Here is a 23,510-nt window from a genome sequence, read left to right on the forward strand (position 1 = left end):
TTCCCCTTGACATGAACTGGCATAACAATGTGCTCCTGTACATTTGAGCAGGTACTCAAACTGCGGGTTGCGACCTTTTTGGGGTGGTCGCAGAGTATTTGTTATATCATTTTTTTCATACCTACTCAGTCAAACAGAGAACTCACAGACTGGCCTGTGCGATCAGATCACCCGTTATTAAATCAATTACTTTGTGCTTGATCATGTGGGTCAATTATTGCTGTCTTTTAAAAGGGAGACAGAGAGACACACAGTCTCTACGGTGCAACGAAGCAGGTCGTTTGAGTGTAGGAAATTATATCAGATTTAACATAACAAATTGAATTTCCCGTTTGTATTGTAAGTCTTCCTCTAAATGTATTGCAATAATATATTGGCAATGGCTTTCTTTTTTGCTCGCCAGACTCAAGTCACTTCAAAGGGGTACAGAATACTAAGTGGAGAACAAGAGTTCTGTTAGAATGAGAACTATATTAAATACAGAAGAGTTTTTTTTTTTCATTAGTAGTTTTAAAGAATGTTTTGAAGAGATTTATAATTCACATTACAGCAGCAGATCATATAATGTGTCCATTATCTGCCATGTATGTGACATTATTAAAGTGAGTTTGAAGTGAACTGTGACAAAAGTACTATGAAACTGGTGGAACTCCCTGGAGGGCTGACTAACATAGCGGCAGATGCCTTTACAGCCAGTGATTGTGTGCCACATTCCACAGCAGTACTGCCTGCTATTCACTCTTAAGACGGCTGTTGTAAGGTATTATTCCTGGTTAATGCATTTATTTCTCACAATCTTATCTATTTAGTCCCTATAGCAGTCAAGTATAGCTTGTGCTGTTTTACTGAATAATCATTTTGAGACACTTTTTCTTAATTTAGAATTTAGATTTTAAACCAAGTGGATTTAGCATAAAAGTACAGAAGTGTCCTAGTGCCAATTAAAAAAAAATAATAATAATTTAAGTCCTACGTAGGAGATATGAAGTCCTACATAGAAGAGAGAAAGTCCTATGTAGTAGATAAAGTCCTATGTAAGAGATACTTTTTTTTTTTTTTTTTTTTTTTTTTTTTTTTTTTTTTTTTTTTTTAGGACGCTTCCTTGTAAAAGAAAGAGGCCCTGGCTGAATGCTAATTTAAATGAACTGTGTTTCCTCCTAGCCACACAAGTGAGGACGTGTTCCAGTGAGCAGTTCCGGTGCGATGACACCAGGTGTATTCCTTCTTCGTGGATTTGTGATGGGGACAACGATTGCGGAGACATGAGTGATGAGGACGGAAGACACAGCTGTGGTGGGATTTCCATTTATACTGTATTAGAATGGCTGCCATTCTGGTATAATAGAATAGGATGTTTGCACCCTGGGGCAGCAATGATTTAGTGTTTAAAACAGGGGGCTAAGACCGAGGAATTCCAGATCCCCAGCGGATTTATTTGTGAACCCTGGCTGCCCCAAACCCCCAACCCCCCGCCCGCAAATCACATTCAGCTTTGTCAGTAAAAGGCCTAGCTGGATAAATGTAAAATCAAGTCACAATTAGCTGCATTTGTTTTTTTATTTTATGATCTCTGCAATTTATTTTATGTGATGTAATATACCACACTGAAAAAACACTAGGCCAAACAAAATGAACAACTTTTTACCCACACTTGAATATTATGTAAAAAATAAAATTTTGTCCTCAGTTTTGATTAGCCTAACAGGATGTCTTCCGCACTGGGTATGAAAAGCTTAACTCGTTTAGCTGTTTTCCCCTGTATTGATTTCTCCTTTCGTTTCAGCAAACCGCAACTGTACAGCTTCCGAGTTCACCTGCATTAACAACCAGCCTCCTCAGAGAAGATGCATTCCTCGAGCCTGGGTCTGTGATGGAGATGCTGACTGCTCTGATGCTTACGATGAGCATCAAAACTGCACCAGGAAGTCCTGCTCGGAGAACGAATACACATGCAGCAATGGCCTGTGTGTTAGTGGTTCCTACAGGTTTGTAGTTTGTGTTGCTTCAGTGGGCTATTAAAAAAATGACAGCTGTGCCAACGACTTTTCAAAAGGTTATTTATTTAAGCCACCATCGATATGCAAATCTGTGTAATGGTTTGCTCTGTTTTTGCTGTCAGGTGTGACCGGCGGAATGATTGTGGTGATGGCAGCGACGAACAGGGGTGCACCTACCTAGAATGTCAACAGCAGCAGTTCACTTGCCAAAATGGGCGCTGCATTTCTAAGGCTTTTGTCTGTGATGGTGACAATGACTGTGGCGATGAATCTGATGAACTAGATCATCTCTGTCACATCCCACAACCATCCTGTGCCCCAGATCAGTTTAAGTGTGACAATGGAAATTGCATTGAAAACGTTAAAGTATGTGACAGGTCGGATGATTGCACAGACAACAGTGACGAGAAAGGATGCGGTGAGCGTAGTTCTTAATATATAGCTATGAATCTGGGAAGGTATTACATTGTTATTGTTTGTGCAACCCTCATACTGAGTCTCTGCGACATAATCTCCCCTTGAATTGGGATATTTCTTTTTGAATTTCCAACACTCTGATAGCTTTTTCAATATTGAGGCTGGAATTATTTAACTGATATTCCTATATTAACCTTTTGTATTTCAGACTATTAAAGACTATTTAAATTATTTTATGCTCTGCAATATTGGCCAAGGGACCAAATTTGGATTCTGTGTTTCCTTTCATTTTCATTATTTAGGGTGTGCCAACAAAGCTCATTTCCTGTTTTCTTTCACTTATTCTAGGCATCAACGAATGCACTGATCCCACAATGCAGCGATGTGATCAGGATTGCACGAACACATTAACTAGCTTCTTCTGCTCGTGCCGCCCTGGATATCGGCTCATGTCTGACAATCGGACTTGCGATGACATCAACGAGTGCAACGAAACACCAAGCGTGTGCAGTCAGCTCTGTGAGAACACGGTGGGCTCCTACATTTGTAAGTGTGCTCCTGGATATATTCGGGAACCTGACGGAAAAACCTGCCGGCAGAACAGCAACATAGCGCCCTACCTTATTTTCAGCAACCGCTACTACCTACGGAATCTGTCTGCCGACGGGCAGTCCTACTCCCTCATCCTCCAAGGCTTGACCAGCGTAGTGGCTATGGACTTTGACAGGGCAGAAGGAAGGCTCTACTGGATCGATGTGGGAAGAAGAGTTGTTGAGCGAATGTTTCTTAACGGGACAAAAAGAGAGTCGGTTCTCACTGGAGTGCTACATGGTGAAGGGCTTGCAGTGGATTGGGTTGGCAGGTAAAGTTTAAGCTTTCTTCATGAGACATACAAGCTGTTCATTAATTCGGGTCCTATTCTAGAGCACATTTTCAATTTTCTTTACATTGTAAAACCACCAAGAAACTACAGAGTAGTATGATAATGATAAAACTGCTCATTTCTTGTTAGTTTTATACTTTAATAAGTGTTTTATTAATATCTGCCAGTCTTTAGTTTTGTTGTTTTTACACCTGTGTGGAATTCAAAACATTGAAGTGTACAAATTACAGCGTTGCTTATCAAGCCCTAATAGCCAGTCTACCAAGTGTGTGTGTGTGTGACTCAGGGAGTGGGATATTATATTGCAGTTTTCTTCTGATATGGAATTAAAAGGAATGTCTACATATACATAATTTGTTTTTATGTGTGTATTTTATATAGAAGCCTAGGTAAATTCAGGCATGAGAGAGAACATTTAAAGTTGAAATTATTGGATCAAAAATGTAAACCTTGATCAATGCACCATGCACTATAAAGTGTATACAAATACAGTACATGTAGTCTATGTAACCACAGCCACTGCTGGTATGTGAGAGGAATTTCTTATCTATATGTTTAGGGACCTCTTGTGGTGACAAACTGCATAACATGTTCAATTTCTCTAATTGCTTTTTGAAAAGAGAACTGCTGTGCATCAAATGCAATCTTCCTTTTATATCTTTCCTAAAAAGTCATCATACTAGTACTTTAGGAAATGCACAGCAAGAACTAAGCATAAACCATATATTAATAAAATAGCTTGCAATAAATTGTTCCTAATTTTCTTTGCAGAAAACTATACTGGGTTGACGCATTTCTTGACTGCCTAAACGTGGCTGAGCTAGATGGACGTTTTGTTAAAAAGCTGGCTGAACACTGTGTGGATTCCAACAATAGCTACTGCTTTGAAAACCCAAGGGCTGTAGCCGTTCATCCGAAATATGGGTACGTTCTCTTTATGACTTTTCAGTGGCTTTTAAAAGGTCAAAGATGTAGTAATAAATCTGAGTTCTTATGCTGTTCAAGTGAGATCAAAGGCAATTCAAGTTATGTATGTAGTGTACAATAGTTTGGTTGCATGCCATTTTTTCTTATGTTTCTTGATTGCTTGCAAATTTTAATTTCAAGTTCAGTTTATTTATTCGTGATCCAGATATTATTCACAGCCGTGTTCCAGGGCAGACAGCAGCAGCAGGAGCAGCAGATACAAGGACAGGCAGCCAGAAACTGAAAACGTTATCTGTCCTTTATTCCAGCTATGTTTATTGGTCTGACTGGGGATACAAGGCTTTTATCGGTCGAGTGGGAATGGATGGAACAAACAAGACAGCTGTAATCACCTCTAAGATTGAATGGCCTAATGGTCTCACAATTGACTACACAAATGATAAGCTGTACTGGGCAGATGCGCATCTAAATTACATTGAGTAAGTAACCCTTCATATGTACCAGTATTACAATTTCTGTGGCCAGTTTAAGTTTCGCTCCCTTTAATTTCTCAATCACTCTTCTGCTTTGTATTCAGGTATTCAGATTTAAATGGACACCACCGCCATACAGTCTATGATGGAACATTGCCTCACCCATTTTCTATCACTGTGTTTGAAGACACCCTTTACTGGACTGACTGGAATACCAGAACTGTGGAGAAAGGAAACAAGTATGACGGGTCAGGCAGGACAGCTTTGGTGAACACTACACACCGGCCATTCGATATTCATGTTTACCACCCCTACAGACAACCGATATGTAAGCAAATCATTTTCCAAACTACAATTTATACTGCAATGAAATGGCAGTGTTGTCATTGCCATGATTTTCATTAAATTGCTTTCAGTCATCAAACATCCTAATTCATTAAATTAGGTTTCATTTCTTTATCGCAGTTGAATAAGTAGCTTTGTTAATTTATCAAATTGTAAAACAACAAGACAGCGCTCGCACAGAAAGATAGTTAGATAATATGAATGATAACTCTCCTCTTTTTTTCCCTCTAGTCACTAACCCATGCAGTGTAAACAATGGAGGATGCTCTCACTTATGTCTGATAAAAAACGGCGGGCAGGGTTATAGCTGTGAGTGCCCAAATAACTTTGTGACCATCCAGCTGGGTGGAGTTGCCCGCTGTCTTCCTATGTGCTCTAGCACCCAGTACAGATGTGCAGACAATGAAAGGTAAATTAAATTAAAACTAAACACATTCTAGGAGTTAGATTTGCTGAGATCTATTGACAAAGCTTTAACTAAACATTATTTAAATTGCCCAGGAGTAATGTTTGTGTATCATCTGCCGATGAAAATAAGCGATTTTTCTCTGTCTTACAGGTGTGTTCCTATCTGGTGGAAATGTGATGGACAGCGTGACTGTAGGGATGGATCTGATGAGCCTTCCACATGCCCTCTCAGATACTGTCCTGTTGGCCAGTTCCAGTGTAACGATGGAAACTGCACCAGCCCCCACTTCCTGTGTAACACTGTGCAGGACTGCAGAGACGGATCTGATGAGGAGCCTGTTCTGTGCGGTATGATGGGTTATATTTGAAATCACATGCATTGTATCATACTTCAGAATCGAATCTGTACAACTAGGTCAGATATAAGAGGAACACAGTCATGTATATTCAGTTCTAACTGTTTTGAAAGGAAAAGGATGTAGGGTCAGCATGTTGCTGTTGCTTTATTCAGAACTAGCCTATAAGTAAGCAATATTGCCCATCAAATTTCAATCGAAATTTAATTCTGTAGTTATAGAAATGATATTCAGTGATTTTGAATTTTTTGTCCTGTTATTCTGACATTGAGAAGCTATTCATAAAACTTTAAGAAACTGTTTTTAAAGCTCTTTTTGATGAACTCGTAAAACCAGAAGTTTATTTAAGCAATTTTAACCAAGTTGCTCAACTACTACATTGCCCATCCTCCTCCTGCTCACTGGTAAATCCATCTCGGTTACATATGTGAGCAGGAGGATGATGGGAAACGTAGTTCTGAGAGGTCCATGCGGGTACATGGGAAGCCATCTTGAGGCAGGGAATGTAATTTAAAAGTTTAAAAAAGTGGTCAAAATGTAAAAAAAAAAAAAAAAAAAATGTACTTAAAATAATACACACATCTTATGTAAACATTGTAGCAACACAGTATGTAACACAATAAAATAAAAAGGTCCTTATGTACCTGTTCAGCATCTTCAACAATTGCCAGAAAGGTTTCCTGAAAGTCACCTCCAATACTAATCCCTCAACTCCACTCTTTTCAGCCAATCACCAGTGTGAAATTCACCAGTGGCAGTGCAGCAATAGGAAGTGCATCCCCGAGGCGTGGCAGTGTGACGGGGACAACGACTGTGGTGATAACTCGGACGAGGACGCTACTCACTGCTCCACCAGGACCTGCCCCCCAGGCCAGTTCAAATGTAACAATGGCCGCTGTGTTCCACAGACCTGGAAGTGCGATGTGGACGATGACTGTGGAGACAGCTCTGATGAGCCTTATGATGAGTGCAGTAAGTACAGCACATGCACTGAAGATTATTCGGAATAAGAACTGAACTTCCACTCACATCATGCTATTTCTTATATGTCGCACCTCAGGGTGACTGCTTTCATTCTGCAAGCTGTTTGGAAATTTGGAGTGTTGCTGTAGCTATAGCATAGTATATATATACAGATATATATATATTATATATATATATATCTATATATAATTATATATATAAATGAAAAAGCTTGCTTTTTCTGGTACACCAGAGTCTTCATATCTGAGAAATGAATGTACATTATGAGATGGGACCTGCAAATTGATTAACGTTCTATAAAGTGTTATAGCATGCACTTATCTTTGCCTGGCATTGTCTTTATGAACCAAAATATGTACTGTTTTTGTATTTTCTAGTGGGTCCTGCCTATCGCTGTGACAATCACACTGAGTTTGACTGCAAAACAAACTATCGCTGCGTTCCTCTTTGGTCGGTCTGCAATGGGCATAACGATTGCAGAGACAACAGCGATGAGCAAGGCTGTGGTATGTCTTCATTTTAAAACACAGAGACTAGGATGCACAGTGATACTTCAAGCCCGCTTATGCAGTTCTATCAATCGTAGTTTGATATACTGCACTTAGTGAAGTTCTTTCTATTTTAGACAATGCACAGACAGTTCAGGAGAGTAAGGGATTCACAAGAACACTCCCTCCCCTGCAGAAGGATCTGCCTCAGACAGGACTCAGACACTTTGATTTAGTAGAGTGTGGGGGAGACACAACTCTTTTCATTATGCTGACAACTGCACTCCCCTTACTTATTATCTCCTCACCCCGTCTTTGCACCACTTTGTACCACTGAATAGAAAAACTAGACACATCTGTTTGATTTAAAGACACAACAGTGCAAAGGCACTGAAATGGCGTGAACAAGAGATCCTAGTACTGTATGTTCAATTTTTCTCTATAAAGGAAAAGCTCTGCTGCCCTCTACTGGTGACACCCAGTTGCTGCAGTGGGTGTGATCATGCCTGAACCCTTTAAGAAGTGTTCTTCAATGTGTTTCAGTGTTTTTGTGCGGTTTTATTTCCAGAGGAGCTAACCTGTGATCCGCTGGGAGATTTCCGCTGTGACAATCACCAGTGTGTCCCCCTGCGCTGGAAGTGTGATGGGGACAATGACTGTGGAGACGGGTCAGATGAGCGAAGCTGTAGTAAGTCTCAATGCAACACTGCCATTGCATTGTTAGGGATTAACTTCCACAAAGAAACAACAGCTTTGTAACTAGAATATTATTAACTCCTAATACCTTGCATAGACCTGAGACTGAACACATTGATACCAGATTCAAGTCTGAAAATGGGCAGTTCTTTTGGTTTTATGCCTCTTTTTGTAGACAGGTTGCTCGGTGATTTCTAATAATAAATAAGCTTGTAGTTTATTGGATTTGTACGAAGTATTTTCACAGTTCAGAACATAGATGTGTCTGTTTTGGAAAGGCGAACTCATTCCATTTTAGGGCCACAAGTAGTCTGGTTGGAGAACTTTGCAGCAGTTTATTAAAGTAACCCCCTGTGTTGTTTGATCTCAGGTCCTCGCACCTGTACAGAGAGTGAATATCGCTGTGACAATCTGCACTGTATTCCTGACCGCTGGGTGTGTGACCACGACAGTGACTGTGAAGACAATTCGGACGAAAGAGACTGTGGTGTGTTTAAGTTGAACACTTCAATTTGCATGGATAACTAGCCAACATGTAATATATATATATATATATATATATATATATATATATATATATATATATATATATATATATATATATATATATATATATATATATACATACACATTTTGTTCTAAGTTAATAATGTAGATTATAATTATTGCTAAATTAAAATGACGTGCGTTCTGCAGACCTGCGGACCTGTCATCCTGGTTACTTTCAGTGCAACAGTGGCCATTGCATTGCAGAGAGGTTCAAATGTGATGGGAACGCTGACTGCCTTGATTACTCAGACGAGTTAACGTGCCGTAAGTCTGACCTATTTATTTAGATTACACTGTATTGTTTATTATTATTATTATTATTATTATTATTATTATTAAACAGTTAGGTTTCTGACTGAAAACCTTAGTTTACCTGTGCTTACCATGTATTACATTGCAACAAATAAAATACACAAAAACTGTACAGAAAAAATCTGGTGCAGACCACGCAAGCACATCATTGAAAGGTAATTGCTTGGCAGTATTCATTAAGTGTCACCTCCTTCACTAGTGCAATAATGTCTCATTTCCGTGACCTTTTTTTTTTTTTAACTCATTTCTATTCACACAAAGGTGCATTTAATTCCCCAGCTGTATGAGGGCATGGTTATTACAGGAGGGTTTGTACTTCTTTTCCCACAGCTACACGTTATCCCGATGGCACCTATTGCCCACCACTCATGTTTGAATGTAGGAACCACGTGTGCATCCAGCCCTACTGGAAATGTGACGGAGATGACGACTGCGGGGATAATTCAGACGAGGAGCTGCATCTGTGCTGTAGGGAATCTTTCACTTTACCTTCACAATACCCGGGATATGACTTTTCTTTCTTTATTTTTTCACTTGGGGAATGTTAAGCACGTTTATTTAGTTGATTTATCCTTGTTGTTTTCTGCATTTCAGTGGATGTTCCCTGTGACCCCCCTTTCCGTTTCCGCTGTGGCAACAACCGTTGTATCTACAGCCACGAGCGGTGCAACACGGTGGACGACTGTGGAGACGGCAGTGACGAGAAACAAGAGCATTGTGAGTGCCGTTAGATAGGGGAGTGTTAGTGTGCTCAGTGCGGTCATGGATGTCTTTTGTATGTAGGGGGATATTTTAAGAACTTGTGTGACAGGTATACTGAGTCATGTGCTGCCCCAGTCGCGTTGTCCTCTGAGAGTTGAAATCCCAGTGTGGGTACATATTTTTTATTTTGTATTATTGTTGCAGGTTTAACACCAACCCATGGACCTTGCACACCAGAAGAGTACAAATGCAGTAACAGCCATTGCATTCCACTGCAGTATGCCTGTGACAACTATGATGACTGTGGAGACCACTCTGATGAACTAGGTTGCAGTGAGTAGTCCAGATATATCGCATAGTGACACATCTTCTGTCCCTGAGGGAGCTTTCTCCACGTGTCTCGAATCAATTTGCAGTTAGTTGTGAGAAAGCTAACTGTACCTGCATGTCTGTTAAGTGGTTCAGTGGTGTCTTATTTTGTGGATTAAACCGAGTGATTCGCTCAGTACAGCAATTCAGTTTAATACTAATGTTTTATTAAACTTCAATATCAGCGTGCAAGAAAGATTAATTAATGCGCTTAATTACCAATTTTGGAGACACATGTTACGTCAGTCTTCTCTTCTTCCTCTGGTATGACAAAATTCACAGAAAAGCATAGCAACGTATAAAACAACAAACAACCCAGCTCTGTATCTTTCCACCCAGACCGTGGAGCAGATCGCACATGTAATGAGAACATCTGTGAGCACAATTGCACCAACCTCACCGAGGGAGGCTTCATCTGCTCCTGCAGGCCGGGATACGGACCCCGTGAAACAGATAGAAACTCCTGCTCTGGTACGTCAAAGTGCTAATTAATAGCAAACCTGACTCCCAACATTACACTTTGGTTTGGGTTTCAAATTAATATTAGTTTGTACAGAGTAGGGATGTGACTCTAACATTTAGACGATGTAGACATTTGTGGACAAATGTTACAATTGTGATTTCTTGACTTGTGTATTCCGTTATCCTAGTTTCTGGAATGGATGTTTTAAGGAAGTATGAAATATTATATTCAAATTCAGGTTTTTTTTTTTTTTCAGTGAAATGAGTATTATAGAATACACAATGTCCACGCTGGGTCTCTAAACCCAGACCTCAGGATAATCATTTAAGTGACTGCCATTTTAAAAAGTAATATAAGTCAGTCATATATTGATGGTGCCCTGTGAACTGTGTCTCAAATATATGCAGATACGTTGACATTGCATTCATAGATTGTTTATTTGTTTTGGAATGGCAGATATCGATGAGTGTGCTATCTATGGAACATGCCCCCAGGACTGTCAGAACTCCAAAGGCAGTTACGAGTGTTTCTGTGCAGAGGGATTCAGATCTGTTGGTGAACAGCATGGAATTGAATGTGCAGCCCCTGGTAAGTGTGAATAATGCTGAACAGCCGTAGTGCCATTATGCTAATAATCCTGTCTGCTGTGACACCATTTAAAAAAAAATAAAATAAAATGTTAGTTGTGGTCAATGCAGCTTCTCCAAAGTATTGACAGTATTGCCAGTATTGCCAACTGTCGCGAATTCGTCGCGAGACACTCGTTAAATTAAGACCTGCTCGCGATCTTGCGACAGTACTGTGGGATCTCCTGGATTTTTCGCTTTTCGAAAGGGATACATTAGTCGTGGCGGAAAACTCAAAGTAGCGCAAACACTTTAGATGCAAATTCAACCCAGACTGAAGCAGTTGCTTTCCAGCTCCTTCATATTACAGTTACTCCAGCAGCTGTCTGTGCAGCAGTAACAGGTACGATAATAGACCATGTTGTTTGTAATATTGAGTGGCATTTTGAGAAGCACTAATAGAGGTTTGTAAGAGGTTTGAGGTGTTATAGACGCAATATAAGACGTTGTTAACGATGTTTAAAAACCAACTTGGTTGTCTCTTAGCACTGAAATATTGTTTTGAAAAATAAAATCTGGCGACTCGGACGCCAGATCTCTTAATTTCTAAGAGTTTGTCTCATGGTTTCTGCAGTGGTGGGGTTGGCAATATTGCATTGAAGAGATTACTACAATACTAAAATATAAATAGGTAGTAGCACAGTTTCCTTGGAATTATTATATTTTCCATGTGTAATGCACCCAGGTACAGCACATTATTTACATGCCTGGTAATCAGGATACACTACAATGAGATGGATGATCGTCCGTTCTAAAAAGCAGCTTTAATTTAAAAAAAAAAAAAAAAAACAAAAAAAAAAAAAAACAACCTAATACCATTAGAACAGTATAATTAGGAACAAAAATGAAGAATTACAGGTTTTGATACAGAATTACACATTGCTATTGACACAAGTCAGTTATCTGGTTTGTGACACGTCTATGGATTCTCACCACATTCTCTAACCCCTTGTAGGAAACCCTCCAGTGCTGCTGTTGCCCGACAACGTGCGCATCCGCAGGTTCAACCTCTCCATGGAGCAGTACTCGGACTACGTTGACGAGGCGGAACACATCCAGGCCCTGGACTATGACTGGGATCCTGAAGGAATAGGCCTCAGTAAAAAGAATTAATACTTGAATTTATTTCCGTGAAAAGCATCAACCGCTGTTTATTGAAGGCACAAGTGATAACAGAAGTCTATTTTATAGATGTTTCGGAGAAAACACTTGACAACTCATGTAGAATTTATTTAAATGATTGAATGTTTTTTTCCTGTTTTCAGGTGTTGTGTACTGGACTGTGCTAGGACGTGGCTCGCAGTTTGGGGCTATCAAACGGGCCTATATGACCACTTTTGATGATGGTGGTAACAACCCAGTGAAAGAAGTGGATTTGAATCTGCGGTATATTGTAAACCCTGATGGGATTGCAGTTGACTGGATTGGGAGGTAGGCTGTAGTACATTTTGCATAGTATAAATCACTGATTCATGTTTTATTTTTCTATACATTGAGGATAATATGCCAAGATCCTGAAATTCTTTGAAGAATACAGCAGTCAACCGCAACATTTGAAAATCTTTTTAGTATGCTGACTAAAATAAACCTTATACATACTAGCTTATATGATACAAGTTAAAACTACTTCATTCACTGATCTTGTGTATATCACCCTGAGCTGTCGTGTGTGAGAGTGAAACACAATGGTCAGTTCAGCTTCATAATCTTTTCTTTTCATCATTTACCCTAACGCCATATTGTTGTGTTGTAGACACATTTACTGGACAGACTCAGGGACAAATAGAATTGAGGTAGCCAAGCTGGATGGACGTTACAGAAAGTGGCTGATCCACACAGAGCTAGACCAGCCTGCTGCTATTGTTGTCAATCCAAAACTTGGGTAAGCACATTGGATGATTTTTATATTATTCATTTACATTTTGGTGTGTGTGTAATATATTAAACTTTTTTTTTTGTCCGCTTTAGAACCATTTTCTGGACTGACTGGGGCAGGCAGCCCAAGATTGAGTCTGCCTGGATGGATGGGAAAAACAGACAGGTCCTGGTTAAGGATGACCTCGGGTGGCCTACAGGCCTCACTATTGACTATGTAAATGGAGACAGGATCTACTGGAGTGACTCCAAAGAGAACATTATAGAATCTATGAAAACCGATGGAACTGACAGGAAAATCGTTATTTTTGGAGGTAACACGAAGAAAATAATTAACTGCCTTTAATTGTTACTCTGAAGTCTGACAAGGTGTACATGCTGCATGCATTAACATTTTTTTTATGCTGTTATCACACTTTTGAGACTTTAGCATGAAGATGCAATGCAAAACATAATTTGAATGGTAAAATGTATAATGCAGCAAGGGCACATTTATTTTCTAATGATAAATGATCTTATCAGGAAGAGGTAATTATTTTCAATACAGCGTAGAATGTTATACTACAAGGATTTCATGACTATTCTTTTTGCACGTTCTTAATAAACCTAGATATTGGAAATCCGTACAGTCTGGATGTGTTTGAAGGACATGTGTATTGGACAACAAAGGAAAAGGGTGAAGTGTGGAAAATAAATAAATTTGGAAATGGAGAAAAGGTGAAGGTGTTAACAATAAATCCTTGGCTGACTCAAGTTCGCATCTACCAGGAGCATAGATACAACAACTCAGGTGAGACCGTAGACTGAGAAAAGCTAGACATTACTGCTTCTTTAGATTGCATAATACCGTCCATTATTTGTAGCAATTGGTGGTAATCTTGCTGCTGTAGCATGTACAGCTACTATTTATAGTGAAGTGTTTTGGTTATCAATACAAGTGATGAGTTAATATCCTACCACTGAAACATTATATATATATAAGCTGACCAATACATATTATACTAAACAGTGGCATAAAAAAACCTTGAATATAATTGACTCCATCTGCTGTCCAGTGCCTAACCCCTGCAAGGCCGTCTGCAGTCATCTCTGTTTGCTGAGACCAGGTGGCTATACATGTGCCTGCCCTCAGGGTGCACAGTTTTTGGATGGAAGCTCTACTGAATGTGATGCAGGTATGTGTGAACCACTCTGTATTTCCACTGGAAAGTTCTGAATTGCCATATTTTATGACAGCTTTGGTTCTTCCTCAACCAAAGATACTAATATAAGCATGAAATGCTTCTCGGCTAATAGCATTTTCCTAATGTTTTTGCATGTCTTTCGTCTCCTCCAGCTATTGAAGCTCCACTGTCAATGCCGCCAGCATGCAGATGCATGCATGGTGGAACATGCTACACAGATGAAGGGGGTCTTCCGAAGTGCAAGTAAGTTCAGCTGTCATGTTACAGTACATGCTGTCAGCTGGATCTTTCTTTCATAGCTATTAAACACTATGTGCATATAAACTTGTCTAATGCTGCCATTACTTAATTTTGTTAACATGTCATTATTCCCATTACTCTGTGAACAGACAAAGGTCAGTCTTACTGTACTGCTGAATCATTTAAACAACAGTAGAGCAAAACAAAGTCTACAGGGCACTGCAAGAACGGTTTCACGTGTTTATCTCCATTTCAGATTTGTGCTGATTTATAGCTACTTAGAAAATACAAACAGTATTTGTTTTACAGCAGCTATAATTGTAATGACTTCTTCAGTTTTTTCAGGTGTTTTTAGATTAGATGCCCTTGCCTTAGTAAAATGTACAGGTGTAGATGTATTTAAGTGAACATTAATATCTCATAATGTTAAGATGATGAAAGGATTATTAAAGGCTTGACATTTGGATTTACTGCTGAAGTGATTGAGGTAAATGCTAAAAACATTTTGAAGAAGGCCTAAAGAAGCCAATTTTGAAATGACAAAAAAAAAAACACATGTCAGCTTGCAGACTGTGAAACTGCATGCTCTGAATTATTGCACGCTGTTTTACAGGTGTCCGTACAGCTACACTGGAAGTTTCTGTGAAATTGGAAAATCAAGAAGTGGACCAGCAGGAACAGGTACAGCACACTGGAGCACATAGTATAACTGCGTGCACAAATCCTCTCATGCCATACCAGTGGCTAAACTGACCAAACCAGTGGTTCATAACTTGGAAGCAACGTGGTGATTATGACCACGACCAGTGTGGGACTAAAAAAAAACATATTTGCACTGCAAACTACACCAGCACTTGAGCTGTTTGTCAGTGGGAGTATTGTGCTGCCCTGCCTGCTGTTGTGATGCGTTGGAGGGCAAGGGGTGGTTCTGTGGCTTCAGTGAAGGAATTTCACACATCAAGGATTTTACTTTTTTGCCTTAACATCAAGATTTTTTTAAAACTTTTTTTTTGTATGGTCTGACTCAGTTATAGGGCTCATCCATATATTATAAATCAGTTTGAGTTAGAAGGGCTAAATTAAAGCCCAGTGTGTCACCTGCTTGTTTTGTTTTTTTTTCTAGCTCTTGCTGTGTTGCTGGCAGTGATTATCATTCTCATCATTGGAGCCCTGGCAGTAGGAGGGTTCCTGAATTACAAACGCACTGGTTCACTTATTCCCTCTCTGCCTAAACTGCCCAGGTAGAATATATTTCCCATTATCACACTCAAAATATATATTTATTTTCTAACGGCTTTCTGGGTTTTACAAATGTTTCCATCACTCCTAAAAACTTGACCAATTTGGTTACCAAAACTCTTAGTGAGAGCCACACACCACAGCAACCATGCTGAAGCAAGTCCTTTTTTAAATAACATTACTGTACTTGATAATTCATTACATAAGTTAGTACTGATTATTTTAAATAAATTGTATGTGAAACAGTTTAAATATTGACAAATTGCTTCTTTTTGTCTACAGTTTGAGTAGCTTGGTAAAATCCAGTGAAAATGGTAATGGCGTGACATTCAGATCTGGAGATGATGTTACTATGGATCTGGGTCCACCAGGAGTTAGTGGAGTTTCTGTTATAGACAGAGCCATGCAGATGGTAAATATGAATCTGCTGTTTTTTGTATTTTGTTAGTTCCCGATAAAGTTGCTTTTTTTCATTAAAAACACAATCAGCAGTTTTACTGTGTGTCCATGGGTCACATTTTTCAATTTTTGTCCATTTTTTCGTGAAGTATATGGAAAACTACAGAGCGGTATGTAATTCAATATGTGGACGTAACATTATTCAGCCGGTTTCATTCGACTTTGTGAAGCAAAACGTATTAATTTTACAGGGTGATGCCAAACCTTTGACCATAGCTGTACATTCTCTACCTGCTTCAATAATATACCATTTAGTAGATAGAACCAGAAGAGTTGAAAGGTCACACTGTAAAGGTTACTTAACTAGACATTTAACAGCTGCAGACTTCAAGTTAGCTATAACGTTTTATAAGTAACTTCAACTCTGCAATTGTTTAAGAGGTGAAAACCATTAAAAAGGTCTAATAAAGCAAATGATCATTTCAATGAATGGTCTAGCTAAGTAATTGAGAACTCAGCTGGAATGAAAACCAGCAGCCACAGGGGTTCCCCAGGACCAGGGTTGAAAACCACTTCTTTAAGAGAACCAGTACCAGAATGCAGACAAATCATTATCTGTTTCATGGGCATTCCATTAATTGCTTGTGTTTTGAGTACTAATATCTTGTTAAATACCAAATACGTGGTTTATTATTATATGCCTCATGCATTGTTAATAATTTCAATCATAGAATGAAGACTTTGCAGTGGAAGCAGGGAAACAACCAGTCACATTTGAGAACCCCATGTACACAACCACAGGAAATGTAGCCAGTGATTCAGCTATCATTTACGCTACACAGGTAGGGCTGATTTTGAAGGGTGTTACTTTGTAATACTTTGAACAGTGATACAAAATGATGTTGTACTTTTGTGTGTTTTTGTAGTGTTTCAATTAATCAATTTTGTTTAAAAAAAAAAAAATAGGTTACAGTAAATGTGAATTCTGAGCAGAATGAAAACTATGAGAACCCCACCTATTCTTCAAAGCAGCCTGCAGTGGAAGTGGAAAAAACCCAGGCAAGCACAGAAACGCAGGTAAGCTACAGAATTGCGCTATTGGAAACATTCTCGCAAAACCATTATTGATCATTACTATTAAAGCCGGGTCTCAATATTTTGGCAAATGAAACTTCAGTTCCGTACCTACAGGTAAGCCACTTGCTTACTGATGTTTTATTTTTAAAACGCTGCTAGTATATTATGCTGCTAGTTTTACCTCATAGTCTAATTAGAGATGCGAGTGCATACGTTAGCAGTAAACATTAGGTTTTGCCATTACTGTTTTAAACCTTTTTTTTCTAGGAGTCCAAGTGGAATTTCTTTAAAAGAAAGCTGAAACCAGGCACAACTTTTGAAAATCCACTATACGCTGAGGTAAGTATTTTTAATATTCATACATTTTGAAGAAAAAAACAACACATTTTAATTTGACAAGATATAGATGATACCTATATAGTTAAAGTTCATTTATACATATATTTTAACTATATTCTGCCAATTAAAATATAATAAAGGGTCATGTGGGAGATAGCATCTGTGGGTGATGAAGACAATGCACACAAACTGGACATCCAAACGGGAAAAAATGCGGGTTTAAGCAGTGTTTATTGATTCTTGGTCTGTGGCCACTTAAACAAGGGGTCCTGACAGGAAAGGGCCAAAATAAAAATAAAAACAATGGTCTGCACCATCTTGGAGAGGGTGGAGTTTGCATGCATCACGCCATCCCTGGTTGAGAGGCCACACTTCACACCTGAACAAGGGAGAATGCGTTAGCCTGCCACAGATGGTGTGAATTAAAATTAATAGTAATACATTGTTTTAGCAGTTCATACAAAATAAGAGTTGCTTCACAGTACACTTTTCTTAGTAGAACCCATTAGGGACTGGTGTTGCCTCAGCTATATCCGAGGGATGGTTTTTTGGGGGGTATCTTTTGGCTGTCATGGGCTAAGATGTAATAAAATATGCTGAAATATGTTGACATCAGTCCTTAGAGGTTACACTTACCGCTTCTGTCTTTTTTTTTGCTAGATGCAGAATGATCAGAATGTGGGAGGTCCTGAGGAAGAAGCCTCTGCTCCTGAACCCTCTCCGTTTTCAACACTGGCAAAGCCGCAAAAGAAAGAGCGGCCGTCAGCATTCACACCAACAGAGGACACTTTCAGAGACACAGCAAACCTAGTCAAAGAGGACAGTGACGTATAGCCAGGTCTTATACTTGGGAATCAAAGACAGAATTTCCTTTGCACATAATATATTTTTATATGCAGGCTGGGCAAAACTAGAATAATACTGTAAAAAAAAAAAAAAAAAAAAAAAAAACCTTAGTTGAAAAACCTTATAGAATACAGATTAGAAGGTCTGGCTGAACTATGCCTTGTTATATCTCTTATGCCAATTCTCATATTTTTTATTAATCATTTTTTTAAAATTGTGATGTACTAAATGTATATCTTTGCACTGAACCTGCTAAAAGTAATATTATAAATATGTTGTACATTTGTAAATTTGTTAAAGATTATCTGTCAATGATGTTGCTACTGGAAATAGACTTTTTGCAATCGCGGTACCTGTATAAATTTACAAATATGAAGAATAAACTACAGGATCAAATTGGATGGGAGGTATTGGAATGGATACGTGTGTTTTCGGAGCACACTGCTCTATAAGATGCAGCAGTCTTACTGAAGTTTTTTGCATTTCTTCGTACATGTCTATATACCTCATTTTTAGCTTGAGAAACAGAAAACCATAAAAACTGAGATTTAATTATTATTTTTTTCTTTTGCAGAAATGCAGTAGCTATTTGGAAATGGTATCATAGATTAATTCACATTACAGTAGACAGACCAATATGATGAAATTCTTGTCATTTTAGTGGAATGCCAAACAAACGTGTTTCAGAAATGACTAACGTGTATTTTTTGAGTATCTGTGGAACATTATACTCATCCATATTCAATCTTCACGAACGATTTGTATTAGCATATAAATCAAAGTTATTTTTCAGTAATGTACATTTAGGTCCATAGGTTCAGTGGCGGAAGGGGTAACCTGATAGTAAACACCGAAAAACAAAAAAATGAATCTTGGTGATTTTTCAGGGATATTTGCTATAATCTTTGATTCACCTTTCGGTTTTTAAATGGTCATTGTTTTATTAGACTGTAGTATTGCTTTGAAAGAGTGGTCCAATGAAGTCAACCTGTTGTTTTTTTGAAAGGCAGATGAGGTAGTAACAAACTATGCTGGATTATTCAACAGGTCCATTATTTTATACCATTTTTTTCTTGTTTTAATTTCCTTTTTTTTTAATTTAAGGTGTCTGGTGCAGTAAGACTGAAACACTAAGCTCTTTACCTAGGCCAATAACTTGTTGCGACCCTAAACGTTAAGGTTACTTGCCAACATTTTAAATCACACGGGCACAGTTATATTCTGTTGTAATTATATTTTTGTTTGTACTTTAATTTAGAAAAACAAAACCAACAACTTTATACCAACAAATATGTAGAACACTCTTCTGATAATTATGCAGGATACATTTAAAATTCCTACAATGTACTCCAAGTAAAAAACAAGAACTGGAACAAATTGATGCTGCTGAGAAAAAATCAAATAAATCTGTTATTTTATCATAGTTCCTTTTGTGTGTGTTATTTATGTTTTTTTTTTTTTTTTTTTTTTTTTTTTTTTTTTATTCCCCATAGGGGTGGGGGAGTTCTATTGATCCCCCGGGCCAGTCACAGCGCAAACGTCGCGTTTGCATTGTGTTAAAACGTAAAAGCAAACTGTACATTTGCGTTTCACATGTAAAACAGCATACATATTCTTTTTTATACAATGTTTACATTTATTAAATATATAATTTAATAATAAATCGAGTTAATTGCTCTCAAAAGATTTTTAAAAATAACCGTGCAGCAGTTGAGTTGCGGTTTGCTGCAGCAGAGAGTGCCCGAAGAATAACGTCTTTGTTAAATGCAAACAATTTACATGTACAATTTACATTTTGAGTGTCAGTCCAAACAAGTATTTAAAAAATTAAACTATCATTGCGACTTTTTTCATAAGTGTAATTGTGATTTGTGATATTGTTTTGGGTAGGCTATACATTACATTATGTAAAAATATAAATCTATACAGTAAGCCTATAAAGTATACAGTAGTAAAATCAAATGAATACATAGCGCACTTTTATGTACTTTAGCCTACTGGTATCACAAAATAAATCCTGCTGATGCATCGTACACATTGGTGTACAATGTGAATAAAAGATTATTTTAAATTGAAATGAAATGATTTCAGAGTTTTGTATTTTATTTTAATTGTTATTATTTTTTACTTGGTCTACTTAGCCTAGACAATTAACACACAATAGATCATGGTCCTATACAGAAGCTGGAGGGGTTAGTGGGACATGTTGCTCTCAACACACTGGGAAAACCAGAAATGTCATAGAAATTAGTTTTCAAGGCTTGTAAGTAGACCCTGACTTCAGTGAAAATTAGGTACTTGGGTGTTCGTCTCAAATACAGCACAAACGCACGAGAAAAAGTGGACTGGGAAATGCCAGAAACAATTGCGAATGTTTAAAACGTGCTTTCAAAAGTTATTTTCAAATTGATGCAATTGTAAGTGTCGCATTTGCCTTCAGCTTTAGTACATCTCATTATAATATTTTTGATCCCCCATTTGCACTCTCCACCGTGTTTTTGTGAATTTCTGCAGGAACGCCCAGAATTACATATTCATTTAAGGCTAAAGCACAAATAAGAACTGCGGCTGCAGAGCATTCGTTAAAATGATGCTAACAGCGTTGGGTTTGTTTAGTACATTTCACGCTACACTGCCTTCTGGTTTGCAACAATTGCGACAGACGCAACACTTTAGTGCATCTACCCCATAATGTTTAAACAATAGTCAGACATACTACATTTAAATATGGTATAGTATTTATTACACAATGTGCTCTTTTAGACATTGTTTACAACAGTACAGGTATGTAACAATGTAGATAATACGTACAGATTGTTTTTTTAGAATTAACTGTGTTTAACAAGCTATATTTACATACTTTTTTTACACAATACAAAACTCATCTCTTGTGAAAGGTCCCAGGTAAAATAATGAAATGTAAAACAATACTGAATTTACATAGTTAAAAGATTTGCAGTACTGAACATGACAGCATTGTACACAGTGTGACATAGTTTCAACCCACATAAACTTAAGACATAAACTTAAGACTATACCCTTGGAAGCTAGTGAGGTGAAACATATTCAAGTCTGGTTTTCTTTCTAGGAAAAGCTAAAACTGTAAAAATAAAACACTATAAAGTACTAAACAAAGGGTTGGGGTTTAATATTGTGTGCTAAGCATTAATATACTTTGCAACCATGTCTTGGTCAGTCTCATTTCAAACTTTAATTGATAGAAGATATCACAATAATAAACAGTAGATTGGAAAACACTGCAAATGCTACAGCATGATAAATGTCCATAGTTGCACACCAGCAAAGTCTAGTTGCTGCAGATTGAATATGGGTAAGTGAGCTGTCCCAGCTGTGACCACCCATTGGCATTGACACCCCTTGTGAAGTAAATGCTCTTTAATAGGGATTAACTTGTATTTGATTCAAATTATCAATATTATTAAATGACAACTTTATCTGTTGCCTGCTGCTATCAGGAGTTGGCAGCAGTGCACGTAATATGAAATCTGTTATGAATGACGGCACATAGGAGAGAGGCAGCAAGAAGAGCTTCTCATCCCATCCTGCTCCATAGCGAGTTCTGGGGTGCTTTCCTATCAAGGCGTGCTCCATGCAGTTTGTGACCTTCGAGATATCAGAGCTGCAAAAAGTGTTCATCGAGAGACTCTGCGCTTTCAGATCTGGAACAGAAGACTGAAAAGGCCCAGCTCATGCCCTGAACTATTCCAAAATGGTTATGTTAACTCCAGAATTTAAATGACCTAAAATAGTGGGAAAACAGCTGGTGCTGCATGACAATGTGTTTGTCAGGATTCAACGTCATTAGCCAGTACAACTTTTGATTGAAAGTAGATTAATAGTTGTCGATTGTGTAGTGAATAGAGAAATATGGCACTACTGTATATTATTCAATTGTAAAATGTGTGCATGTGACTGGTTATTTAGTAACAATAAAAAAGACAACAGTATAACTATATTAAGCAGCTTGTATAATACACTACACAAAATTGCCTCCTGGAGGTTAAATTTCCATTAGAAGACAAATAAGTTTTACTTACACTTGCAATAATATTGTACTCCATATTGTCTCTACGGGGTGTGATACAAATAGCTAAAAAAAATAAAAAATAAAAAAGAGAGAAATAATCTTTAGCCCTGTGTACAGTAATATTAGCGGATTAAATGTATTCCTGGGAATATCACTCAGGATTCAAAGGCTTTGTACAGAGGTATAAGAGTAAACATATTTCTATGAACCAAGGTGTAGCAGGGGGAGACCTGTGCTCACTCTGCTGGGGTGTTCACAGTACTGCAGGAAGAGGGTGGCAGTCTTCCAACAACTGCCTGTGAGTCATGGCTGTGACACGGGGAGGTGGGAAAGTGGGTGTGTGGACTTTCCCCCTCTCTGAATGGCTGAGAGGCGAGTCTAGGGAAATCGCTAGCCCTATAAAAAAAATGCTCTGCTGTTTCCTCGGGGCTGCCTTTGTAGACGCGCTGTGTGTGCGGAAGCGCTGGTCGAGGACGGAGAAACCAGCTGGGAGCAGCGAACAAGCCAGAGAGTGACAGCAGGGAACCCTTGGGCAGAACCCCGAAGTATTGTTTAGAGCAGGCAGGGAGCCGCTAGAGTAGGACGGTGATCCGGGTCTTGAGGGTAGCGGCGACCGGGATAACGCTGCCGAGTGCAGCACCTTTTATTTGTAGTTTTATTACTGTTTTATTTTTCCTTATTCTTTTCGCCTTCTGTTCTGTGTATTATTTTGAGCACCTGCGAGTGCGCCCACAGTTAATTCAACTTACCAGCTTTGGTATTACCGTGGTGTTGTTTATCATTGTTGATAGGTAGCCCACGGACAACAGTTCCCTCTGCGGGTAAAACAGTGAAAGGGCCGAAAACAAAACTGGGCACATAGGTGGTGTTCCAAGTACAACTGTTCTGTCTCGTGTGTCAGTGAATTACCCACCACCCTTCCACACAAGGTTTCTACAAATATCAAAATAAACAAAAAATGAAGGGCCCTTATACAAATAAATAGAGGACCTTTACAAGTCTCTGTCAACATGGCATAGCTGTGAATTAACCAAATATAGTGAATTATGGCATGGGAAATGTTGTACTCTAAATGATGTCAACTAAAAAGACAGCAACAAAAACAGCAAACAAAACAAGATTAATGTACAATTGTAACTTCTGTAATAATTTATAACAAAAAGATAGAAAGACAATATTAAAATGTTGCACCAACTAAACCATTGATCAATTTATATTAGTTAAGCCAGACATCTTGATAAATACTGTACTTGTTCAGAATATTTCAT

The 23,510-nt window shown here is 38.3% G+C and overlaps 1 protein-coding gene across 1 annotated transcript in view; it reads left to right on the top strand.

Annotated features, from left to right (window-relative positions):
* LOC121321950 (low-density lipoprotein receptor-related protein 2-like) overlaps nt 1-19,656 on the top strand; it is a 59,941-nt gene extending 40,285 nt beyond the window's left edge. The window contains exons 48-80 of the mRNA XM_041261338.1: nt 1,162-1,293; nt 1,784-1,985; nt 2,120-2,415; nt 2,763-3,276; nt 4,069-4,221; nt 4,533-4,703; nt 4,802-5,025; nt 5,274-5,451; nt 5,602-5,798; nt 6,533-6,778; nt 7,168-7,296; nt 7,847-7,966; nt 8,345-8,461; nt 8,671-8,787; nt 9,166-9,303; nt 9,430-9,552; nt 9,742-9,870; nt 10,246-10,377; nt 10,826-10,957; nt 11,951-12,094; nt 12,261-12,426; nt 12,749-12,877; nt 12,964-13,184; nt 13,481-13,660; nt 13,926-14,045; nt 14,207-14,297; nt 14,908-14,975; nt 15,418-15,535; nt 15,816-15,945; nt 16,664-16,774; nt 16,899-17,009; nt 17,277-17,348; nt 18,009-19,656. Of these exons, the coding sequence (XP_041117272.1) occupies nt 1,162-1,293; nt 1,784-1,985; nt 2,120-2,415; nt 2,763-3,276; nt 4,069-4,221; nt 4,533-4,703; nt 4,802-5,025; nt 5,274-5,451; nt 5,602-5,798; nt 6,533-6,778; nt 7,168-7,296; nt 7,847-7,966; nt 8,345-8,461; nt 8,671-8,787; nt 9,166-9,303; nt 9,430-9,552; nt 9,742-9,870; nt 10,246-10,377; nt 10,826-10,957; nt 11,951-12,094; nt 12,261-12,426; nt 12,749-12,877; nt 12,964-13,184; nt 13,481-13,660; nt 13,926-14,045; nt 14,207-14,297; nt 14,908-14,975; nt 15,418-15,535; nt 15,816-15,945; nt 16,664-16,774; nt 16,899-17,009; nt 17,277-17,348; nt 18,009-18,182 (5,285 nt within the window). The 3' untranslated portion in view covers nt 18,183-19,656. The remainder of the gene's footprint in view (nt 1-1,161; nt 1,294-1,783; nt 1,986-2,119; nt 2,416-2,762; nt 3,277-4,068; nt 4,222-4,532; nt 4,704-4,801; nt 5,026-5,273; nt 5,452-5,601; nt 5,799-6,532; nt 6,779-7,167; nt 7,297-7,846; nt 7,967-8,344; nt 8,462-8,670; nt 8,788-9,165; nt 9,304-9,429; nt 9,553-9,741; nt 9,871-10,245; nt 10,378-10,825; nt 10,958-11,950; nt 12,095-12,260; nt 12,427-12,748; nt 12,878-12,963; nt 13,185-13,480; nt 13,661-13,925; nt 14,046-14,206; nt 14,298-14,907; nt 14,976-15,417; nt 15,536-15,815; nt 15,946-16,663; nt 16,775-16,898; nt 17,010-17,276; nt 17,349-18,008) is intronic.
* Nucleotides 19,657-23,510: the final 3,854 nt, after the last annotated feature.

This window comes from Polyodon spathula, chromosome 10, assembly GCF_017654505.1.
Source record: "Polyodon spathula isolate WHYD16114869_AA chromosome 10, ASM1765450v1, whole genome shotgun sequence".
Classification (NCBI taxonomy): Eukaryota; Metazoa; Chordata; class Actinopteri; order Acipenseriformes; family Polyodontidae; genus Polyodon; species Polyodon spathula.